This window comes from Podarcis pityusensis (assembly GCF_964106645.2).
Source record: "Podarcis pityusensis genome assembly, chromosome: 8".
NCBI classification, from domain to species: Eukaryota; Metazoa; Chordata; class Lepidosauria; order Squamata; family Lacertidae; genus Podarcis; species Podarcis pityusensis.
This window is the reverse complement of record NC_138033.1, coordinates 9,410,576-9,433,812: the sequence shown is the minus strand read 5'-3', so window position 1 is coordinate 9,433,812 and position 23,237 is coordinate 9,410,576. Positions and strand designations below refer to the sequence as shown.

Here is a 23,237-nt window from a genome sequence, read left to right as displayed (position 1 = left end):
AAGGCTGGCTCTGGACGCAAGCGGAAGCCCCTGGGCTTCCCACCCTCACTCCTTGCTGCGCATGATCTCCACAGGGCTTATCACACACAGCTTTGGGATGAAAGGAAGCGCACGTCCTTAGAAGCTCCTATCAAAGTCTTTCCGAAATGGAGCAAGGCGGTTCTGTGCAGCTGAAGGTGCTCGTCAAGAGATGACCGCTTCTGGTTTTTTATTTATGTATTTATTTAGACAGCATAGAAACAAAAACCAGCAATGTACAGCGTTATTACAGGATTACATGAGGCCTGGTGAACCAGCTGGGCGGGAGGCAGGCAGCGTGGCACTGAACCAGGAACAGCTTCTAGTGGCGGTAATGAGGGCTCCGAGATCGGGACCGTGAATGCCTGTAGGAGGCAGAAGAACAGGTCACATGTGAACTTAAAAGAGAAACCTATATACCATATTTTTCACTCCATAAGATGCGCCTAGTTTTTAGAGGGGGAATGCAAGAAAAAAAATTCTTTAAAGGGAGCGCTGAGCAGAGCCTGTATGCATCCCAGGCGCTGCTCAGCGCTCCCTTTCACGCTCTGCGCGAAGCGCGTGTGCGGCTATTGGGGGCTTTTCCTCAAGGAGGGAGAAGGGACTGACAGGCTGCCCTTCTCCCTCCTCGAGGAAAAACCGTATGGCACCCCTGTTGTCAGACTAGGACCTTGGGAGGCGAAGGGTCACATCCCGCCTTAGCCACGAAACACTCCACACGGCTCTTTAAAGGGAGCGCTGAGCAGAGCCTCCCACCTGCATTCGCTCCATAAGACGCACACACATTTCCCCTTACTTTTTAGGAGGGAAAAGGTGCGTCTTATGGAGCGAAAAATACGGTAGTAAGAGTCCCACAAAGTCACAATTCCCGTTGGTGGTAGATGATCGCTCTGTTAAGCACTAGCCAGAGCCAACACAACGTAGCAGATAAGAACATTGAACTTGATATGGGGAAGTGGTTGAGCACTTTTAATTGCCAAGCCACAAAGCCCACAGTGGCTGGCCTTGGGGAAAGTCTTCCTCTGTGTCAGCTGCATTTTATTGGGTTTTTGTGGAAGTAAAAAAATCAGAAGGCCTAATACTGCAATGCACCAAGCTGCTTGGAAGCAGGGCAAAGTACATCCTACTATCCATGTACTTAACCATGTTACTTGTACAAAGAGACTTCAAGGGCACTTAATGACAACTCATAAGTTCAGAACTAGTCACTTGGGTCTTAATAAAGATAATGGCTTCCTGTCCCCTGACAGATGTGGACACAATCATCCCAGAGATGCCGAAATAAGTCATCACCTCTCTGCCACTTGCAGAGGCTTCTCATGCCTACTGTTTCCCTAGTTATTAATATTTAGGCAGAATTTATAAACATTGCTGTTCACCCAGACGCTTGTTGGCTGAAATATATTATTCTTGGCAACTCTGAAAATTATTTAGCTGGGAAAATATTCTGCCTTTTTAAAAAAAAATCCTTTGCATTGTTTTTGCTGTTTTGTTGTTTACTACCTCAGGCTCCTTTGGGAGGAAGGGCTGGAGAAATAGCTAAAGACAATACAGAACATGCATCTGAAAGCTTGGACCAAATGACCACAAACTCTTTCTTTTTGCATCTCACTGCGATTCAGCTCCTGCCTTGCATTTTTCTTCTTTAAAATTATTCACACACGTGGGTGTGTATGTGTGAGCAAACGCAAGCAAGCACAACTATACATATAAAGTTCTGTGAACCACCCTGAGACTTCCTGGTATGGGGCGGTATATAAATTCAATAAACAATAATAAATAAATAATATACAGTGGTACCTCTAGATATGAACGGGATCCGTTCCGGAACCCCGTTCGCATCTAGAGGTAAACGTAACTAGCGACGGCACGTCTGCACGCGTCACTTTTCGCCGCTTCTGCGCATGCGCGTGACGTCATTTTGAGTGTCTGCGCATGCGCAAGCGGTGAAACCTGGAAGTAACGCACTCCGTTACTTCCAGGTTGCCAAGGAGCGCAACTCGAACGCGCTCAACTCGAAGCATACTTGACCCGAGGTATGACTGTATACACACACACACACACACACACCCTGCCAACTTGAGATTTCATTTCCTGCACCGAACAAAGTAGGCTTGTGCCCATGGACATAGGAAGCATATTGCTCATGCCTTAGCAAATCTAAGAAGACTTGAAGGTGCCAAAGGACCCTTTGCAAACTGTTACAAGTGGCTGGAGAACATCTGCAGCCTGAAAGGGATCAGGCTGACCTCAAGTTCAAACTATTTAAATATTTCAGGCAGCTCAGAGGAAGAAATGCAGGTTCTGAAAGGTGCCCGTATCTCTACCTCTGCTCCGTCTTATCAGCTCAGTGAGAGGCCTGCGTCTATCTCCCTTCCGCCACTAGAGTCGATAAGCAAAAGCAAAATTTACCTCCTCGAAGAACTGTAGTCTCGACCTGCAAGACAAACGGGAAAGTCAAGAACCTCCAAATTACATTTCCGGAACTCTCCCCATTTGCCCATTTAGGCTAAACCTGTTAATCTCTTAGCAAGGGCAGTGGAGGAAGGAAAGGATGTGAACCTTGAGCCATTAAGAAGCAGAAAAATTACGGAGACCCTCTGGTGCCCCTGAGGTTCGGTCAGCCTTTACAAGGGACAAAGCCTCTTGTTGTAGGACAGTCCCTGCTCTATGGAACTCCCTGCAAACAGAGGTTTGGCAAACCGTCTGGTAGGAATATTTGCTTCCTTCTTTCAGGGTCCCAAAGCCTGCAGAAAAGCAAGTCGGGGATGAATCGGCTATGGGGGACCACCAAATTCTCTTGCTAATGGTCACACCTAAATCTTTATGAGGGCGGAATTCATGTTCTAATTCAATGTTACCGCATACCAACCACCCCAGTGTCAGAGCAGAGGTTGGACGGCCCATCTGTCATGGATGCTTTAGTTGAGATGCCTGCATTGCAGGTGGTTGGACTAGATGATCCTAACTCTACAATTCTATGACAGTTGTGTGTGGTTTTTTTAAGTAAGAGTCAATCTGCAAACAGTGAAGTACAGTGGTACCTTGGTTCTTAAATTTATCCGTTCTGGAAGTCCGTTGCAAAACCATGGTGCACTTTCCCATAGAAAGTAATGCAAAATGGATTAAACCATTCCAAACTTTAAAAAACAACCCCTAAAACAGCAATTTAGCATGAATTTTACTATCTAATGAGACCATTGATCCAAAAAAGAAAGCAATAAACAATGTACTGCAGTCACACAATCCATCAATCAGTAGCTGAACTGGGTTCCATATAAAAAGGTAAAGGGACCCCTGACCATCAGGTCCAGTGGTGACCGACTCTGGGGGCGGCGCTCATCTCGCTTTATTGGCCGAGGGAGCCAGCGTACAGCTTCCGGGTCATGTGGCCAGCATGACTAAGCCACTTCTGGCGAACCAGAGCAGCGCACGGAAACGCCGTTTACCTTCCCGCCGGAGCGGTACCTATTTATCTACTTGCACTTTGACATGCTTTCGAACTGCTAGGTTGGCAGGAGCAGGGACCGAGCAATGGGAGCTCACCCCGTTGCGGGGATTCGAACCGCCGACCTTCTGATCAGCAAGTCCTAGGCTCTGTGGTTTAACCCACAGCACCACCTGCATCCCCTAGGGTTCTACATAGTCACACACACAAAAAGAACCGCAAAAACGCAAAATAAATAGCAAAAACAGACAGACCTTAGCATAACACTCAAAACAGAAGCGTAACACTCAAAACGGAGCATGTTCGGGTTCTAAAAAACATTTGCAAACCAGAACACTTACTTCCAGGTCTGCAGTGTTTGGGTTCCAAGTTGTTTGAGTACCAAGGCATTTGAGAACCAAGGTACCACTGTACTCATGAGGCATGACTGTTTTGGCCAAGACCTCTCTACTTGTCTGGGTGAAGTTCTTTTATCTCTGTAGGGACCTCACTGTCAAAGTCGGACCCCCAAAATAATGATCTTTTCTCCAGTGCTTCACAACAGCCCCATTGCCACTGTGCTCTTCCTCCCACCAGCCCCAGGGCACTCACTGTAACGTGGGGAAGGAGACCGACTCTGCCGGCTGTACTGTCGCTCCCACTCCTCTCGTTCCTTCTCCCGGCGCTCGCGCTCCCTGCCAAGAAAAAATGCTGCCGATTTAGCAGGCAGGCAACCAAGCCACTCCCTCCCCCCAATGCTCCCCCACTGCTCTGTGCCGGGAGGGACAAGGAAACCCCAAAAGGCATTACTTCATCCGGATCTTCCTAGCCATGGCACGCAACTCGTCTTCCCGCTCCTGGAAGAGACGAGATAGCACATACCAGTCAGCCGAAGGGTGAACACCACGCAAGGCAGACAAGCCAAGGGCGACCTTGGCAAACGGTACGCTCTGCAGCGAGAAAATGGTAATTCTGCAAGTGGAATAAAATTCTGCATCCTTAAAAGCCATGGTTTGCTTTGACTCGCTATGGATCGTTTGAACATCCAAACGCCCAGCCCGGTAGACTCCTGTAGCAATGGACCACAATGTGAAGCCATGCTTTTTCCTGTTGGCTTGCTTTTAAGTATGGTTTGGCACTATGTCTGAACCTCAGCAGTCTGGTGTAACCATGGTTTGTTGGCCAACTCGCCAAGTTACAAAGGTGCAAGGCAAGAGCTGTTAGAAAATAAGTGAAACCAAAGAAATAAGCTGTGGCTTGCTTGCTCATCTGTGAGACAACTTGTAGTTTTTGTTGAAGAAACCATGGTTAGAAGAAACCAGGGCACAGCACTGTATATGAACCCTGCCTTTAGTGTTGCAACCTTGTCTTAGAATCATAGAGTTGAAAGGGACCACGAGGGTCATCTAACCCAAGCCCTTGCAATATAGGAAACCTTTTGACCAACGTAGGACTCGAAGTCACAACCTTGAGATTAAGAGTCTCATGCTCTACTGACTGAGCTGGCAAGGCTTACTACACAACAACGGGAAACTCAGCCTTTAATGTCATCGACCTGGTCCTGCAGAACACACTGCCAATAGAGGTTCAGCAAGGGTTTCAACTTTTAAATGCCTGCTGAAAACTTTTCCAATCCATCAGGTTTCTGCAGACAATTAAAAATGCCTCCTTCCGTAATACCCAACTGCCTTCTGACTTGTAACTTTTTATACGGTTTTTATTGTATGGTTTTATGCACAATTGTTGCAAACTGCTCTGAGATTTCTTCTCATGAACAGCAGTACATAAATATTTTTTATGCATCCCAGTTAGCATTTGTCCGTTCCAGCTCCATTTTAAGTTTATTCCACTTGCAGAATGGGGCTTTTCAGACCGCAGAATTCAGTGCGCCTGCCAGTTACCTGTCTTTCGTGTTCCTGTTGCATCATCTTCTCCTGGGCGGCCTTTTTATCTGCTTTGACTGAAGAGGCAGAGTGGGGAATATGAGCGCGTGCAACAAACAGGTCAAAAGAAGGAGATGGCCCTCCCACCGCCCCAGCCAGCGTCCTCCAGCCCAGATGCTTACACTGCCGGTTAAGCGCCTTCTGCATACGCAGCTTCAGCTTCTCCTGTGGGGTCAGCTTTGGCTACAAGCGGAAGGCAAACAGAAAGGTGTTAAGAGGTTGCCCCTCCCTTGGCCTGAACTCACAGTCAAACGAGTCTGGGAGAAGGCATACATGGGGAGAAAAGGGCCTTGGCGGAAGGACCCTATATAATGTATTTCTGCACACAACATCTGGAGGGAGGAAAAGAGAGACTTCAAGACAGCCATGAACCAGAGTCCCACTTTCAAGCAAGGAAGAGTAGGTTGAGTTCCAGGGGACTCACCAGCAGCACACCCTGCTCAAGGGGGCTGTGCTTCCCCCAGCAAGAAGAGGGAGGCCATCTCCCCTGGATATATAGTAGGAGAGCCAACTGAGGCCTATGGGCTCCTTTGCCTGTAACGATCAGGAGCCAGGCGCTTTCAACTGAAGAGGATTCATTTTTTTAAAGGAGGAGCGTTTCAGGTGCGGAAAAGGAAGCTGTCCCTGGCAATCTAGACTGGGCCATTCCCAAGGAGGTGGCGGTAGGGAAGATGCAAGGAATCAACTTAACACACATTGACAGGGTACTGAAATCCACTCCAACCCCAACAAGCTTGTTAAGCAGACAGTCACGGCGACTGGGCATCCAAGTCAATGGATAATGTTTGCTGGTACTCAATGGCCTTGAAAAGGGCAGGCCGGAGAGCTGAATTTTGCATCTCGTAGGCAGCCAGTAAAAATGTTAAGGCCAATAACTTTCGAAGGGTTCTTTGCAAAGGTGGGCTTCCATCTGCTTCTCCTCCACTCCTTCCTGTGGCTGGGTTAATCCTCAAGAGAACACAGGGGTTCCCAACATCCTCTGTGTGGTGCTTCCGAGGTCTCTGGTATGCAGAACCCCACCCCAACCATAAGCCCTGAGAACCCCCACCTTTCCATCTAAAAAGAAGAAGAACAGCCAAGGTTCTAGCACTCGTGATTTCTAAAACAAAGCCAAAACACCAGACACAAGCAAACAAGCCCTGCCCCACCCAACTCTTCATTAAGTGTCTGAAGTTTAGCCTTTCAGAACCTGAAACCTCTTGGTGACTCTCGACCAAGTGTGTTAATTGTCTTCACCGGGAAAATACTGTTGGGAGAAAATCTCATTGGGAGATGGGACAGTTCTGCCTCAGGTTCCAAATGCACACAAGCAAGTCGCGGCTGGGTGCTGCAGTCAATGAGCAAGGATCCCCACTGTGGTTCAGCCAGTCCTCTGCTGTCACCCATGATGGGATGGCTCTCAGGATGAGGTTCCCATACGTTTGCACTGTTTGAAGAACGTGGACTATGGGGCCACCAGCTGCACCCCCACGAGCCAGGATAAGCAGCCCTTCACTGGACTCCCACCCCCCACATTTCTACTTTCCATGCCAAAGTAGGGACATGTGAGCATCAATTCCAACCACTACCACGACTTCTCAAAGACATGCCCAGACATAAAGAAAACTAGCCCAAGGGCACTCCCTGAGCAAGCCCAGTTTAAAACAAAGAGAACTTGAACTAGAAGAGTTAAATAAGCTGCGAAAAGACAAGAAAGCCACATTTGCCTTGGGAGACCTGGCTTTACACTTTGAGAGATGGGGAAAGAAACAGATTTGTTAAACTATGCCCTAAAATCGAGAGGTTTCGCTTCCTTCCTTGAGCTTCTGAAGAGCTGCAAAGCATCGTTCAGGTCTACAAGTAGTTTCTTCCCCTACAAATTCCAACAAGGAAATCGGCTAGCAAGTAGCGTCCTTTGCTTTAGGCTCCAGCCCAAGCAAGATCAAATTTCACAGACAACCCCCACCTCCCCAATGGCTCAGCTGCCTGCTTGGATAACCGATCTCTCTGGAAGGTGAACCTGTGGTTTTCCGCATTGATTTTTTAAAGCTCTATACCAACTTTTCATGCCTTAAGAGTTGAAAGCAAACAACGTTTGAGCAGGGGTGGCTGTGCTCTGCCACGGACACCAAAAGCAGGCAGGAGTCATTTCTAGGAGAAGCACAATCTTTGAGGGAGCAAGCAGACACCGTAACTGAGATAACAAACGTAGTGCTGTTGAAAACTCCCTCCAGTCGTGCAGTGGCTTGAGCTAGGGCTAAAAACCTCCTGCGCGCATAAATGCCACCATCCATACCTCAAATCTGTCTTGCTGACACCATACCCCATTGTTTAAATGCTCAGGGAATTCCATGAGATGTCAGAAATGCTCACACTGGGGTCACTCACAGCTCCCACTGGCTCTCTCTGGGACTGAATGCCCACTCAATTTGTATCGAGAGCGGGGGATACTGTCTACGTGTTTCTCTTAACCCAGATCAAAAAGAGGTCCTTGGTTGTGCCAGAGGTTGCCAACACTTTCAGGTCACTCCTTGGATACTGAACCAAGGATGAGGAGGCATTACTCCAGGATAGTCCACGGAAAGCCACTCAAGACGAATCAAACATCTGGAGGGCACCCTGTTGGCAATCCCTAACATCAGCTTTAAAGCCTGGCTTGGGGGGAAAACGCTTTTGGATGACGTTGTGTGGGGAAAGGGCATGTGACAGCTGTTGCTTTTTCATTTTTTCCCTCTATTTTTCAATATCTCATTGCTGCTTTGGTTATTATTTCTCCTAAATGGTTTCTGAAACTTTTGTTGTTTTAATACACTGTTAGCTACCTTGAGCCCACCAAAGAAAGGCAGGGTATGAGGAATTTAATAAATGAAGGAGGAGGAGTAAATCTACCCATAGTCCTAAACCGCCCCAACCGCCAGGGACAAGGATGCATTGAGACTGGCCCAAGACACAACTCCACCCGGCTTTCCCATGACAGATGCTTTCCCAACGGGCTCACGGTTGGGTAGGAAGACAGCTCAGCAGCACCGCCATGTTTCTTTATATGCACACTGGTTTCCCATGCGGTGGGGTGGGAACAGGCAGGGCATTTCAGGGGAAACGGAGCCATAAAACACGGAAGGAAAAGGCTTCCAGGAGAAGCAAGATCTGGTTTTGGTCCCAACAGAGGAAACCACCAGAAGCTAGGGCTTAATGTCAGGGTCAGTGCAAAAGGGCAGGCTAATGTACAAGTGTCAACAAGAGAGAGAAATCCAAGTTAACAGGTAAACCCATGCATTCACAAACACACACACACACACAGAGAGAGAGAGAGAGAGAGAGAGAGAGAGAGAGAGAGACTGACTCCCCCAAAGAGACAACCCCCGGTATTAGATTCTAGACCAGGTCAGGAAACCCCCCTCCAAAGCAGCTACCCACCCACCCCCTTTGGCAATACCAAAAAGTTAAACCCCAACGTTAACACAAACTTCCCTGGAGACCCAACCCCCTCAACACTAGCCTGACAAGGTCCCAATTTAAAAGACGGCTTCCTGGTTTGGTAGCACCCTAAGGAGGTGCTCAAGAGCTACATTTCTGACCACGTCTGAAGCAGTCAAGTGTGGCCATCCAAACTCTAAAAAAAAAACAACACTTTATTTTCCCTGCATCTCTATTAAGTTTCCCTGAGTCTTTTTCTGCAGTGATGGAAATTAAGAGGTGAGGTTTAAATTCTTACTGACTTTGGCAGCTCCTGTCTCTTTACCACCGGCAGTTTCAGCCCTGGAGAAAAGGGAGGGAGAGAAGATAAACCAGGTTATATTTGTTACAGCAGCAGAAGAAAGACGGGTGCCCACTCTGGGACAGGAAGGGGTATGAACGTCAAGCCAGTACAGACAAAAAGATGCTCAGATGCACCTGCTGCTAAAGGAGCACCTTTTGCTGCAGAGGCTGCTATTTCTATTCCCAGATTTTATTCGCCACTGTGGACCCCTGAGCAGAAGAAACCTGCTTGGCTGCAGGAGTTGCCGGAAGGAGGCATACAAAGCGCCATCCAACCGTCTTAGGGACCCCACTCTGGATTTGTGTAGGGTTTACTCCTTAGCCTTTCCTTCTCCCGAAAATATCCCACAAGGCAGCACAGGTTTCAGATCAGAGTCTTCCTTCTCCTAGAAGGGTTCCTTTTCCAGGTTGATATACTATTGTGCTTGATACTGCAGTGACTGCAGTGTTTGTTGCTTGCCAAAGCTATTGCAATTCTTTTGTGAGCCACCCTGAGCTCAACAATTGTTGTAGGAAAAAGCGGGCTACAAACATTAAATTGAAATAATAATAATAATAATAATAATAATAACTTTTTTATTTATACCCCGCCCTCCCTGGCCAGAACCAGGCTCAGGGCGGCTAACACCAATAAAATTACAATAAAACGTAATGGGGGGGGGGGACCAGTTAATTAAAATACGGGTTAAAATACAATTTAAAATGCAGCTTCATTTTAGTAGTAGCCCATAAATCAAAACCATAAGGGGAGGGAAACATAAGGCTCAGACCAAAGGCCAGGCGGAACAGCTCTGTCTTACAGGCCCTGCGGAAAGATTTCAAATCCCGCAGGGCCCTGGTCTCTTGCGACAGAGCGTTCCACCAAGTCGGGGCCAGTACTGAAAAGGCCCTGGGCCCTGGTTGAGACCAATCTAAGCTCCTTGCAGCTCGGGACCTCCAAAGTGTTGTTATTTGTGGACTGTAAGGTCCTCCACAGAGAATACCAGGAGAGGTTAAACCACAAAGCCTAGGGCTTGCCAATCAGAAGGTTGGCGGTTCGAATCCCCGTGACAGGGTGAGCTCCCGTTGCTCAGTCCCTGCTCCTGCCAACCTAGCAGTTCAAAAGCACGAAGTGCAAGTAGATAGAGAGGTACCACTCCGGAGGGAAAGTAAACGGCGTTTCCGTGCACTGCTCTGGTTCACCAGAAGCGGCTTTGTCATGCTGGCCACATGACCCAGAAGCTGTATGTTGGCTCCCTCGGCCAGTAAAGCGAGATGAGCGCCGCAACCCCAGAGTCGTCCGCGACTGGATCTAACGGTCAGGGGTCCCTTTACCTTTACCTAAGGTCCTCCATGGGGCATACCAGGAGAGGCGGTCCCGTAGGTACAAGGGTCCTAGGCTGCATAGGGCTTTAAAGGTCAAAACCAGCACCTTAAACCTGACCCTGTACTCCAATCAAACCAGCGTGCACCCCTTGCTCACTTTTTCAGTTTCTCCCCTACAGCTGGGGAAGCCGCAGGCCTCAGCAGTTTCTCTCTGGCTGGAGACGCTGACCGGCTGCGGCTCCGTGACTCGCTGTCGCTGCGGCTGCTGCGGCTGCTGCTCCAGTGCCTCCCTCCCCTGCCGCTGCTCCACCGGTAGCGTTCTCCAGACCGTGAATGGCTTCTAGGGATGACAGAAGAAGCATGTTGTTGGGAATCGATTTCTCTCTCTCTTTTCCGCCCCCCAAAAAATATCAGGAGCTCCTCCGACTCACCTGGACCTGCGGCGGGAGCCGTATCGCCAGCCCCGCTCGGGGGAGCGAGATCTGGAGTGGCGCCGGCCATCCCGCGAGCCTCCCGCCGAATAGCGCCTCGTTCTGCTTCGGGACCGGGAGTACCTGTGGCTGCGCGAGCGGCCGTAGCGGCTAGCTCTGTGATAACCCCCGGCCCGGTGAGACCGCGAGCTGGAACGTGAGCTGGAGGACGAGGACGTCGACGACGTGGAGGAGGAAGAGGAGGAGGTGGAGCGTCGCCTGGAAAGAGGAGAGTCACGGCGCTGGATATTCACACGGTGCAGGCAGATCGGCAGGTGTGGGGAAAGTTGGGGGGGCAGGGAAGACGAGAAGGTGCAGGAAGACACCCCGGGAGGCCAAGACCCAAGTCCTGCTGACGGGTCCGCAAGTAGAGACAGAAGCTTCCAAATTAGCAACTACAGTGCCGGAGCTCAAAACATTCACATCTTCAACTTCCTCTCTTTGCGCTGCAGCAAGCAGAGCACACCAGAGGAGCAGGAAGGGTTTGGGAGACCCTGTGGGATGCTGGGTTACTGCCAGATCTCACTGTAAACTCGCGGCAGCTCAGCATCCATTCCATTCCTGATCATGCCAACTTTTACCTCTCCATGAATGGAAAAAAGCTTTCAATGGAAAAGATCTGCATGGAAACAGATTCAGAGGGAGAGACTGGGGGGGTGGGCCAATGACTAAACTGTACGGATTCTTGCAGCCTCCCAAATCTCTGAGCAGTGAAAGACTGAACAAATGCTTCCAATATGCAATTGTGGTTTTGCTGGTTACGTCCCCAAGCTAGCAGTTAGTGATTTCACTGTTCTAATACCAAATCTATGGTCTAGTTCTCATATTGAGGTGGTTGACCTGGGATATACCACTTCAAACTTAAAAAAAAAAAATCCCTTCCCGTGGGAAACTGGCGTGGCAGGGAGAAAGGTGGCCTAGATCCTTTCTCCCCAACCTTTAAAACCATTTCCACACCTGCAATCTTACGGGACACAGCCTACAAGTTAACCACCTCATCCTTTTGCAGTATTCAATTTTGTCTGTTTACAAAATTTTATGTTTCAACTTGCAGTAAACCAGCAACCCAGGGCTCTGGGATGCCCCAACCAAAAAGTACAACAGGGCCCATTTTAACTCAAGGCAGCCACACAGGGTCTCTGACCTTCCTGCTTCCTTCAGTGAAACAACAGCAGCTACTGCTGTTCTCGTTGGAGAGATACAAGATGAGCCAGAAAGAAAAACCCCAGCCCCATATTCTCCCCCTGGTACAAACCACGGCTGACCCCGCCCACCTTAACATCCCTTGGACCAACCACCCTTAGGTTTCCCAGCATTCCACAGGAAGAAGGGAATCTCTACTTCCCCTCATTTCCCAGGGAGACTCTGCAACGAACAGTTTGGCTTTGTGGGGATTGGCCCACAGGAGAGGCCAGTGGGAATGCAAAGTTCCCAAAAGTTGGTGGTCAAGGTTCCGAGCAGTCGGGGAGGATGGGAAAGAAAATAAGAAGTCAACCTTTGACCCTGGAATGGTCTCTGCTTTAAGGTTTGGGAAAGCGAGGCAGGTACGAAAGTTACCGACCGGGAGGAGGCGCTATGACCTGCCGCAGCGCTGCCCTGCTGCACTTGGCTGGAGCGTGCCTTGCCGAGGGAGGCGGGCTTTCTGGGGGCTCCTGCGGTTTGAGTGGCGGCGGCGGCGGCAGCAGCGGCGGCGGCTGCCTCTTCGTCACTTCCCCCGAAGCTGGTGATGAAGGTGATCTTTTCCTCGTGACCCGGGGAAGGCGAGCGAGAGCGGGAACGGGACTCGGAAGTGGATTCCGAGGGCGATCTGACGGATCAAGGCAGATAATCAACTGCAGGGTTATGAGCAGCAGAACAGAGCAGCTGCGCATTCCACTTGCTCTTTACCAGACACCCCAACAAGATTTAGGGATGCAAAACTCAGGTGTTCAGGAGCGTTGAGCATCCCTGATCTGCACTAAGCCATCTGAGTGATGCAGTCTTGCTTGTGGACGTATCTTGTCTGAACAGACCAAAACCCACCTAGCTCAGTGTCCTTTTGAGAGAGGCCCAGCAACCAGCAGGTATTACTAAGTGGACTACCAGCTACTTTCTCCCCACCTATGTGGTAGAGGATGGGCCAAGCCCCTGGAAGGCAGCCCAAGCTGGGCTTAGTGCAACACTAGCAAACTCTGTGGTGCAATGAAGCTTAGGAAACAGCTGGGGAGCAAAACCACCTTGGACAAAACACAAAGCCATCAGCGTGGAGTTTCCCCCCGCAAGGCAACTCAGAGTTATTTGCCTCACACTGGGCCCCAACTCTCTCTAAACAAAGCGAAACACACACAGAGATAGAATGTGTTCTGCAAGTATAGTCATACCTCATGTTGCGTCCGTTTCAGGCTATGTGTTTTTGTGTTGTGTCCCACGGCAACCTGGAAGTACCGGTATGGGTTACTTCCAGGTTTCACTGCTCGCGCATGCGCAGAGGCGCTAAATCACACCGTGCGCACGCACAGACGCAGCACTTTGGCTTGTGTCAGTTCCATGTTACAGACAGGCCTCCAGAACGGATCCCGTCCATAACACGAGGTTCCACTGTACAGATGTTTTGTTGAATGCGAATGAAAACCTTCCCTTCACCAACCCAAGGATTACGGAGGAACTGGCAGCAGAATATCCAGCCTAAATTCCATGCCATCTGCTGCAACTGTGCTCAGTCCATGTCTTGCTGACCTTTATATCCCAATGTTCCACGTTATGCTCTATACAATGTTCCACTTCCAGCCTTTTACAGCAGCAAGGGTGCCTCGAACTATGCAAACACCACATTTTGGCTGTCTGGTTGACAGGGAACAGCCCATGTTTGTTTGTTTGTTTGTTTTAGAAACCCCACCAGAGAAACCGTGCGCCCATTGTGTGCAGGTATATGATACTCCAAGAGTACAGACACCCACCAGCACATCTGGGGGGGGGGGGCAGCTGCATCCACTCACCGTTTGTAAGGATCATAGGTGGGACTGTCTCTCCGAGCATAACTGCAACGATAGGGGATTAAATGAGGACAAAACCGGCACCGGTTCTAGAATCACAGAAGCATCACGGGAGACTTGCAAAGGCCCAACCTCTCAGCAAATGCTTCAGCCCAACTCAAGGAGCACAGCCTATTTTTGCCCCAGCTGTGCCCCAGCATCCTTTCCTCCCTGCAGAGGCTGTCATACATGCTGCCCTTGTTGCACGGCCCTCACCCAGTGCCCTGAGCTGCCATGCGGGACAAAGGGAAAAGCATTCCCAGGTGCTCCCTCTCAACTCTTGTGGAGAGACAGAAATGCCTAGGCTCGACGGCGGCTGAACTGAGCCCCCATCTTCAAAAAGGCTTACCTCGGAGGACTGATTTTCCTTCCTTTCAAACGCTTCTCTCGGAATTCCCTCCTCTGTCTCCGAGAGCGGCGGCCCTGGAAAGAGGGATAGTCACGAGAGAGTCCACCACACCAAGAGGGAGGCCCAGAAAATGCTCCCATTTTCTGTTTTTCCTGGAATAAATTGGGTTTTTGGGGGGGTATCCCACCCACACCCCAAGCATGCTTCCATGAGGAATTGATCCTAAAGTTTTCCCCGCTGTTTAACCAAGAGGAACCTCTTGGTCCAGTCAGTCGTAAATAGAGGGAATCACAGATGATCCCTTGGGGTAGCGAGACGGGGTAGGCAAGATGGAGAGGACTTCTTAGAACTGCCCAGGTCCCCAACTTTCCATACCGAGTACATGGCTTTCTCCTCCTCCAAGGCTTTGGCATGTTTGATGGCTTCTGCTTCCTCCTTGTCCTTCCGCAACATCCTTTCAGAAACAAGGGGAGGAAGGGGCAGGTGGGAGAAAGACAGGGATGCTTAGATTTGTGGGGGACACAGGCCTTCCAATGCCTTGCAGCAGCTATTCTAACTGCTACCAACACATTCAGGGCTCCCCACTCCAAAAAATCACCCTCAATTTGTTACAAGGTCTCATGTCTAACTCAAAAGGCAGGCAAGAGCCTAGTGGCAAGCTTAGGCCTAGTAATAATTCAGCCATTACTGCTAAAACCAGGCTCTCCTCCCCCATTCCCTCCCCCCAACCAAGGCGGAAAGGGCTGCTGTTCCCCTAAGCACAGACTTCTAGTACCTGTCCCCCTCAACTGGCCCTGTGATAACCTCAATGACATTATAGACAGCAGAATAACTCCCGACTGCAAGGGAAAGACGCTACTGCCAGTATCATGTAGCTTACAGCTGACAATCCAAAGCTTTCTAACATGGATCTACACGTTTTATGCATGTGGTGTCAGAAAGAGGGGGGCAAGTTCTGAATTACGAGGTGTTTGCTTGCTTGGTTTCTGCAGCACAGCATTTTTACCCCATGAAATGAGCCCTACAGGGTCACATCTTAGGCTCAGCTAAGTCAGCCTTCCCCAATCCAGATGTTTTAATATTACAACTGCCGCCTTCCATCAGCCATGGCTGGCTGGGTCTGGTGGAAGGTGTAGCCCAAAACACATGGCGGGCACCAGGTTGAAGTCCAGCAGCAGCAGCCAGTCAAAGAGAAGGCAACAGCCACTCTTAAGGGTGGAGACTCTTTCAAGCAGAACCTAGACCACTTGAAAAGGTGACAGCCCTCCTCCCCTGGCTTGTTCCCCAGCAACTGGTATTCAGAGGGAGACTGTCTCTAAATATGAAGGTTTCGTTTAACTATTGTGGGCAACAGCCACTCACAGACCTCTCCTTAAGAAATCTGCCTAATCCCTTTTGGCAAGCAGTAGCCAGTGTGGTAGTTCTGAACCACCACTCCCATTGGCTAGGCTGGCTAGAGCGGACGAGAGCTATAATCTGCAGCACTGGCTATCCAAGTTAGTAGCTATTCAACACGGCCAGTAGGTGCACATTCTGCAGGTTACTTATGCCTTCACAGAAGAAGAAATTCCTCTCCCCTGCCCTGACCAAATTGCCAGAGCTCCTTGGCTGACCCCAAAGGACATGGTGATGGTGAGCTTACATATCCACTCTTTAAACCTTTCATAATTTTATAAGCTTCTGTCTTGGGGAAGGTGGTCTACAACTTAAATTATGTTGGGTGCCCTTTTCAGCACCTTTTCTCAGCTCCATGACATTACCCAGCCGCCTTGCAAATAAACCCATGAAGTCACTGGCCTGCAAAGAGTTTTACCAGTCTCCTGTAGAGAAGAGACAGAGAGCTCCAGACCTTCCTAAATCAACCTGCTGCATTTCCATGCTGGCCACAGAGGAAGGATGCAATACTCTACCCCTCCTGCAGGCAACTTCTTGTCACCCACGGTGCTTAAAAATAAGAGGCTGGGTACCATGCGAGGTCCCGGGTAACCTAGGTGATGCATCAGCCACTGCACAAGCCCAACGCCACGGAAACGCCTGGCTGATGATGCAGAGGAGAAGCTCAGGAGCCCCAACAGCACAGGCATCTTACCGGACAAAGTCTCCCTCCGCCATCCCATAGGTGGTTGCCTGCTTGTTCAGGTCAGCCACTTGCTCCTGGTTCAGCTCATCTACATCGACTTCAACATCTGCAAGCAACATAAGGGAGCCAGTTGGCAGCTGCACACTGAGGACCTTCATTTAACTAGGGATAATGTTCTCTGTGAGATTTCTCTTCTACTGATTTTTCCCATCCCTATGGAAACACACCTGGTGCCTTCATTATCAGTTTTCAGGCACCAGGCTAAGAACTTTTTCTTCCCTTAGGTCTACGGCAACTAAACTGGCCTCATCTTTTAGAGGGGTGGGTACAACTTGTCCCCTTTATGTTATCAGATGAGTATTTCAGATATTTTGCACTGTGGGTTTTAAACTGCATTAAATTTTACCCATTTGTATTTTTACCTTGTTAAAGTCGCCCTGAGCCTCTTTTTTTGCGCATGAAGCGACTAACGAACATAATACGTTATTATAGTTATTATAAAGCTATCCAAGCCAACGCCATACGGTGATTCTGCATCGTCAAATCAACCTGTCTACTCGGAAGCAAACCCTACTGAGTTCAATGGAATTTACTTCCAGGTGAGTATGCGTAGGATCGCATCCTCAGTGGCAGGAGAACTCTGGGAGAAGTGGCTGAGGGTGGTGTGGCTGAGGGGGAAAATGCATGCGGCAGCAGATAGCTCTTGGGAAAGAATACAGGTCCCCATCTCCCACAGACCACCACCTACTGCACATGGATTAGGGGTGGAAACATACATCATGTTCAGCACATCGTAAGGCAGGAAGCAGACTGGGGATACTGGGAGAGGACAATGGAGCACCGGCAGATCCCCGACTTTCTAAAAGCCCAATCCGGGGGCCTTGGAGACATACCAATATCAGGGATAACTTCATCCTCATCCGTGTTGCTGTCTTCTTCTGAGTCTTCCTCCTCTGTTCTCTTCTCAGACGGGTTCTCAATCTCCGCCACCGTGCTGTCCTCGTACGTGTAGCCAATGGATGCCTTCTTCTCTGCTAACCTAGTTGGTCAGACCCCTCCCATTAAGTACACGCTGGATGGAGTATGTAGCACAGACACCTGCGCTGGGATTCTAAAGCTTTCCCCCGTCAACAAGCCACACCCCTCTTTGCAACCTTTCAAAGATGCAAAAGTAGGAGGGGGAAAGGAATACCTGGGCCTGCTAAATATAAAAATATACATTCACGTTGCCACTGAAATTCAAAAAGAATTTGAGGATTTCTTCTCGGAAGGAACTGCTTCATAAGGCTTTTGAGTAAAACAAAGGCCCTAGTCATATTCCAAAGCAGGAGGGGGAAACCTCAGGCCCAGGGGTGAAATGTGGCCCTTCACGTGTCTTATCTGGCCCTTGGATCTCTCCTCAGACTACAACCCTCACTGGCCTGCTTTGCCCTTCAATTGTTTTTCCAGGATTGATTGCGTCCTTGAACTCTGCTCATGCCTCTTGTCCTAATAGAGGGCAGAGAGAGAGGTGTGAGTAGGTGTGTCCCCAAACTAGCCTATGGTGCAAAGGTAAATTCTACATTTGTTGCTCCACCCACTTTTCCCCTGACCCCACCCAACACTAGCATGTGTCCTCTGCATGGAGGAGAATGTGGCCCTTGAGTTGAAAAGGTTCCTCACCCCTGTTCCATACACATTCAACCTGTCCTCAATCCTCTGGGTAGGAGAAAGGAACCAGCTCAAACATACAAAAGGCTCCGGATCATGAGCTCTGCCTCCATGACTGAACTCAGTCGAGCTTCCCAATACACTCACTTCTTCTTTTCGTCCTCGTTGGGCTTCTGGAGTCCCCCGTACAGCTCATCCATGTAGATCTGATACAGACACTGCTCCTCTGAGACTGGGGGAGAGAGAGAGGAGGAGATGGAGGTGAAGCAGACCAGAAATTCCACAGGTCTAGCGCAAGGAAGACTGCCTGAGAGGGCAGAACAACTCTCTGTTCCTCCATCCCCATCTGCTGACTCCCCCTCCCCTCCAATCCTGACACGCCTTGGAAAGGGAATGGGCAGCTGAAGAGATCCGTTTCAGGCAGCACGTAGCCAAAAGACAAGCAGGTGTGTTTGCGGAGAGGAACTGCCACCAGCCTCCCCAAACTGGTCAAGCAATGCTTCTCCGCAGCCTGCCTCCAGAACTCCAATGTTCTCTTCCCTTGTCACTCAAGGAAGAAACCACACCCCTAGGGGGAGACACAAGATGGTATCAGCAGGAGCTGGGAAGCAAAGAGTGACAACAGTGGTCCTTCCACTCTCAGCATGCACCAAGCAAGAATTTGTTCCTATCTGCAAACACACCTATGCTTGCATCTCTCTCAGGCAAGCTGGTTTGAGTGTCTTCACAAATTTGCCGTACACAAGAGAGGCAGTTTATGGGGGGTTTGCTTCAGCTGGCTGGTCCCCCATCCCTGAATTGGACCGAGTACCGAAGAGTTTTTGGCATCTAGAGTTATTGCCTCCACCGGCTGAAGAGGCCACTCCGCCCAGCATTTGCAGGAGGCAGTAGTGTCTTATCTTGTCATTGAGGGGATGAGAGAGAGAGGAAGCAATATCCTGATCACGGGGACTCTAAACTATGTCATGGGTCTGACATACTGCAGCCCTCCCTCAATCTTGCCCATTTAAGGGATATAAGAGAAGGTAATCAGATCAGTTGTACTTCCTGGTTACTAACCTACAAAATAATCTGGGGTGTAACTTATCAGCCTTCTTGGCAAACAGTAGCAGCAACTGCCACCTGAGCCAGAACGTTAAGGACAGAAGCTCTACTCTTTCCTGACATCTGCCCTATACAGCAGTAGAAAGAAAGTCAAAGGGAACTTACTGCCAGCGAAGTCGTTCTGCACCAAACCTCTATACCTTTCGTAGTTGCATTTCCTCTCATCAGACTCCTGTTCTGGGGTACTGGAGAAGGAAGAGGAAGAGGCTTAGGAAGAGGGATTAGAATGCTAATTATTATGACAACAATTTGTGGGGAGGGAACAAATCTGCCTTATGGTGCCTAACCCATTGCTGAAAGCTGGTTGCTGGCTGTGCATTTAGAATTTAACATAATCTTTGTCCCCTTTTTTTTAATGACACTTTTCTAGCCCACAGATTGCAGCTGTTTCCTTTTGCATGTGAAGTATATGGTCTACCACTGAGCAAGGGTCCTCACCCCCACGTTCAAAGAAGTCAAAGGGGACCTCTTTAGCATCACAGGATTAATCGCATGGTTCTTTGGACCCTAGCTTACAAAGCCAACTGTTAAAAGGATGGAAAAATGCTCCATGAAGGCATAAGCAAAAACATACAGGTCTGCATGTAACCATTCATTTGCTTAGCTGTTTCTAAGGGAAATCCCTGCACACATTTTTTGCATCACTTAGATATGAAGACAACCAGGGCATTTTACTTTAATAATGAAACCTCAATCCTTTCAACCATTAAAAAAAAAACCAAACAAGGTTAAAAACTAGTAGTTAGAGAATAGCCATTAGCCTGCATAATTTTATGTTCATTTGCATAATACGGGAGCACAATTTTGGAGAAGACTCGCAGGCATTTCAAGTGCCAAATGGGTCCTTTCATAGCAAAATACCAGCCCACCCTCCTCTTCAGAAGTAGTACAGCAATGATCTGGCAGAGGAAATCCTCAAATCTCTCTTGGATAGCAACAAGGCTCTGTTGCCTCAAACTGTGCAGTATATTAATAGCCCAACTGTGCAAAGTTTCTGGACAATTCTGGCCTTAACCTACCCGACATAAGAGATCCCACTATTTCGTTTAACGCTTGCTTGCCCCTTCCGGATGATAAAGTCAGGCGTCAAGCCTAATTATCCAAGCTCCTCTTTTCTTTGTTTTCAGCTTCCAATTAACCATTTCATTGTGCAAACAAAGCAAGGGACCCGAAGCAAGGGGCAATGCATCTCAGAATAATAATAAAAAAGCAAATGAACGCCTTACATTGGGTTTAGCAGCGGAGGAGTATACATGGGGATGTAGTCCAGGTGGGCTCGAACATCAAACCGATCAATCATGTTGTTAGTATCCCCCTGCCATGGCATCCTGCAAGGGGCAAGATGTCAAGGGAAGGGGGTTAGAAGTCCTTCCAAAATACCCTCGGGGAGGAATCACATGACAAGGGCAGCCTCCCCACTCGTTTTCAGTAGACAAACTTCCACATTGCCAGCACAGAGCTGAAAGCTACTCACATATTCACAGGGCTTTCAGCTGCAAGAGCCACAGCAGAATCTAAGTGGACTTTGCATGCACGGCCGTGGACCTGGAGGAACTGGGCGGGATCCTTTTTCTGGAAGAGAAGCACAACACAACAAGCTGTCATATTCCTAAGCAGACCGCAGCTTCATCTTGGCACAGTATGGTCTATGCTTATGGGAAGTGGCTTCAAAACTACAACTCCCATCATCCTTGGCCATTTGTCATGCTTGCTGGGGCTGATGGGAGTTACAGTTATGGTAACATAATAATAATAATTTATTTGTACAGCTTCCAGCATATAGAAAAACATAGTACAGTGGTACCTCTGATTGCGACTTCCAGCATATAGAAAAACATAGTACAGTAGTACCTCTGATTGCGAACAGGATCCGTTCCGGAGGCCCGTTCGCAACATGAAAAGAGCGCAACCCGCAGCGGTGCATCTGTGCACGCGCGGGTTGCAATTCGCCGCTTCTGCGCATGACATCATTTTGTGCTTCTGCGCATGCGTGGAAACCCGGAAGTAACCCTTTCCAGTACTTCCGGGTCGCCACGGGACGTAACCTGAAAGAACGTAACATGAAGTGGACATAACATGAGGTATGACTGTAAAACATTAAACCTTAAAAAGCTTCCCTATACATGGCTGCCTTCAGATGATTCCTAAATGAAGGGCCAGAGGCTCCTCACCTCTCCTTTGCAGGGCTTCAGATGAAGACTTTCCCAGTCCTTCCTGGAGACGGCAGAGACTAAACCTGTGACCTCTGCATATGCTCTAAGCACAAATTCTTAGAGGCAGAATTCTTACGAGTCACATCTTAAGAAGAAGCCAGATGGTGCCATTCAAGAGCTACTTGCTCCCCATGATTTCCCTTTCCCTTTCTCAAGGATGAGGAGAGAAAGGAGCGGGACACAGAGAACTCCCTCATTGGGAACACTGGACAAAAAGGGAGGGTAGGCAAAAGAGGGAGACACTCACTATCTTTTCATAATACTCCCTCCGGCGCTCAGCTCGCTTCTTGTAATCAACCATCATCCCCCGGAGCTTGCGCTCATGCTTTCGAGCTTCGTGCCACATCCTGCCCGCCTACAATCTGTTAGAGAGAAAAGGGCAAGAACAGGAGAGAAGATGACACCAAAACTGCACGAAGCAACATTCTCACACACGTACCCAAGGATCTGTTGCACCCAGAGCAAATGTAATGGTTTGATAACAGCATTAAGAGATCTCATCGTGCATCAAGCACCTGAAAGCAGCAGGGGGAAAAGCGGCAGCTCCCAAAAATTGTGTCGGGACATGCTAGTGTGACATAAGAAATACAGTAAAATAAATTCAAGCCTCCTGTGAAGCCATATAAGCCAACCAACTAATAATAATAATAATTTATTATTTATACCCCGCCCATCTGGCTGAGCTTCCCCAGCCACTCTGGGCAGCTTCCAACAGAACACTAAAATACAATAACCTATTAAACATTAAAAGCTTCCCTAAACAGGGCTGCCTTCAGATGTCTTCTAAAAGTTTTGTAGTTATTTTTCTCTTTGACATCTGGTGGGAGGGCGTTTTACAGGGCAGGCGCCACTACTGAGAAGGCCCTCTGCCTGGTTCCCTGTAACTTGGCTTCTCGCAGGGAGGGAACCGCCAGAAGGCCCTCGGGGCTGGACCTCAGTGTCCGGGCTGAACAATGGGGGTGGAGACGCTCCTTCAGGTATACTGGGCCGAGGCCGTTCAGGGCTTTAAAGGTCAGCACCAACACTTTGAATTGTGCTCGGAAACGTACTGGGAGCCAGTGTAGGTCTTTCAAGACAGGTGTTATATGGTCTCAGCGGCCGCCAAGAGAGGAGGCTGCCCATTATGTTGCTTAGACAAGTTACTACTCTGGTCTTGCCTCCTTCCAAGCAGCCTCAGGTGGGGGCAACTAATACTGGCATCTCTGCGCATCATTAGTGGATTCAACCCTCCCCAATGTAGAGGTGTGGCAGAATCAGCCAACCTCAGAGAACAATGCCTGCTTCACCTTGTGCAAATCATTTCTCTAAGTTTGCCTCCTTCAGATGGGGAGGAGTTGGATAGTAGAAGCACACTCTGAAAAGAAAACCTGTGCAGGTATAAGAGCGAAGTGGATGGCTGGGAAGAGTTGCAAGTCAAGGGAGCTTTGACAAATCGCACTGCAGCTGGAACTCCTGACATGCAAAACCAATACTCACTCAAGAGCAGGAACTTGAGAAACGTCAAAATGGATGCTCTTCTTTTCACTAATCACAGCCCATGAAGAGATCAAAGACACTCTGTGTATCCAGGAGGGGTATCCTAGATAATTGTGAAGTCAGAATGGGTAAGAATGGTTGTGGGAAGACATTTGCCTGCAAGTTCACCCACAAATAGAATAAAACATATTCATGTTGGAATAAAAACACGGAGTGCACAGCAATTTAACCCAAGTTATTGTGTACCCAAGCAAATAGGCTGTAACTGTAGCCCTTTCCACTGCATGGCGTCATTAACAAGGCTTGTATTGACTGCCCACGAAGGTGATCAATTTGTGAGGCAAAATACCCTTCTGTCTCCTGGGTCCTTGTGTAAAGAGAGTTTCCCTCACTCCCAAAATAAATCAGCACTGTCAAATTTTAATCAGCAAGGATGAAAAGTTAGTGACATAC

At 48.9% G+C, this 23,237-nt stretch overlaps 1 protein-coding gene across 2 annotated transcripts; it reads right to left on the bottom strand.

The window, feature by feature from the left end:
• Positions 1-171: 171 nt before the first annotated feature.
• On the bottom strand, positions 172-22,887 carry CLASRP (CLK4 associating serine/arginine rich protein). Of its 2 annotated transcripts, XM_081018859.1 has the most exons (21): positions 22,785-22,887; positions 21,556-21,670; positions 20,570-20,667; positions 20,322-20,423; positions 19,201-19,280; positions 18,139-18,223; positions 17,235-17,380; positions 16,351-16,447; positions 14,637-14,715; positions 14,262-14,335; positions 13,877-13,918; positions 12,463-12,708; positions 10,863-11,120; positions 10,589-10,771; positions 9,087-9,126; positions 5,511-5,571; positions 5,347-5,405; positions 4,256-4,302; positions 4,058-4,140; positions 2,431-2,455; positions 172-383 (listed from the first exon to the last, which is right to left on the bottom strand). In XM_081018859.1, the coding sequence occupies exons 2-21, from the start codon at positions 21,652-21,654 to the stop codon at positions 341-343; spliced, it is 1,947 nt and encodes a 648-aa protein (XP_080874985.1). In that variant the 5' UTR covers positions 21,655-21,670; positions 22,785-22,887; the 3' UTR covers positions 172-340. The 2 variants fall into 2 exon arrangements, 1 of the variants encoding a protein (XP_080874985.1); XR_013989897.1 differs by lacking the exons at positions 172-383; positions 2,431-2,455 and having other exon boundaries at positions 4,105-4,140; positions 9,083-9,126.
• Between the last annotated feature and the right edge of the window lie 350 nt (positions 22,888-23,237).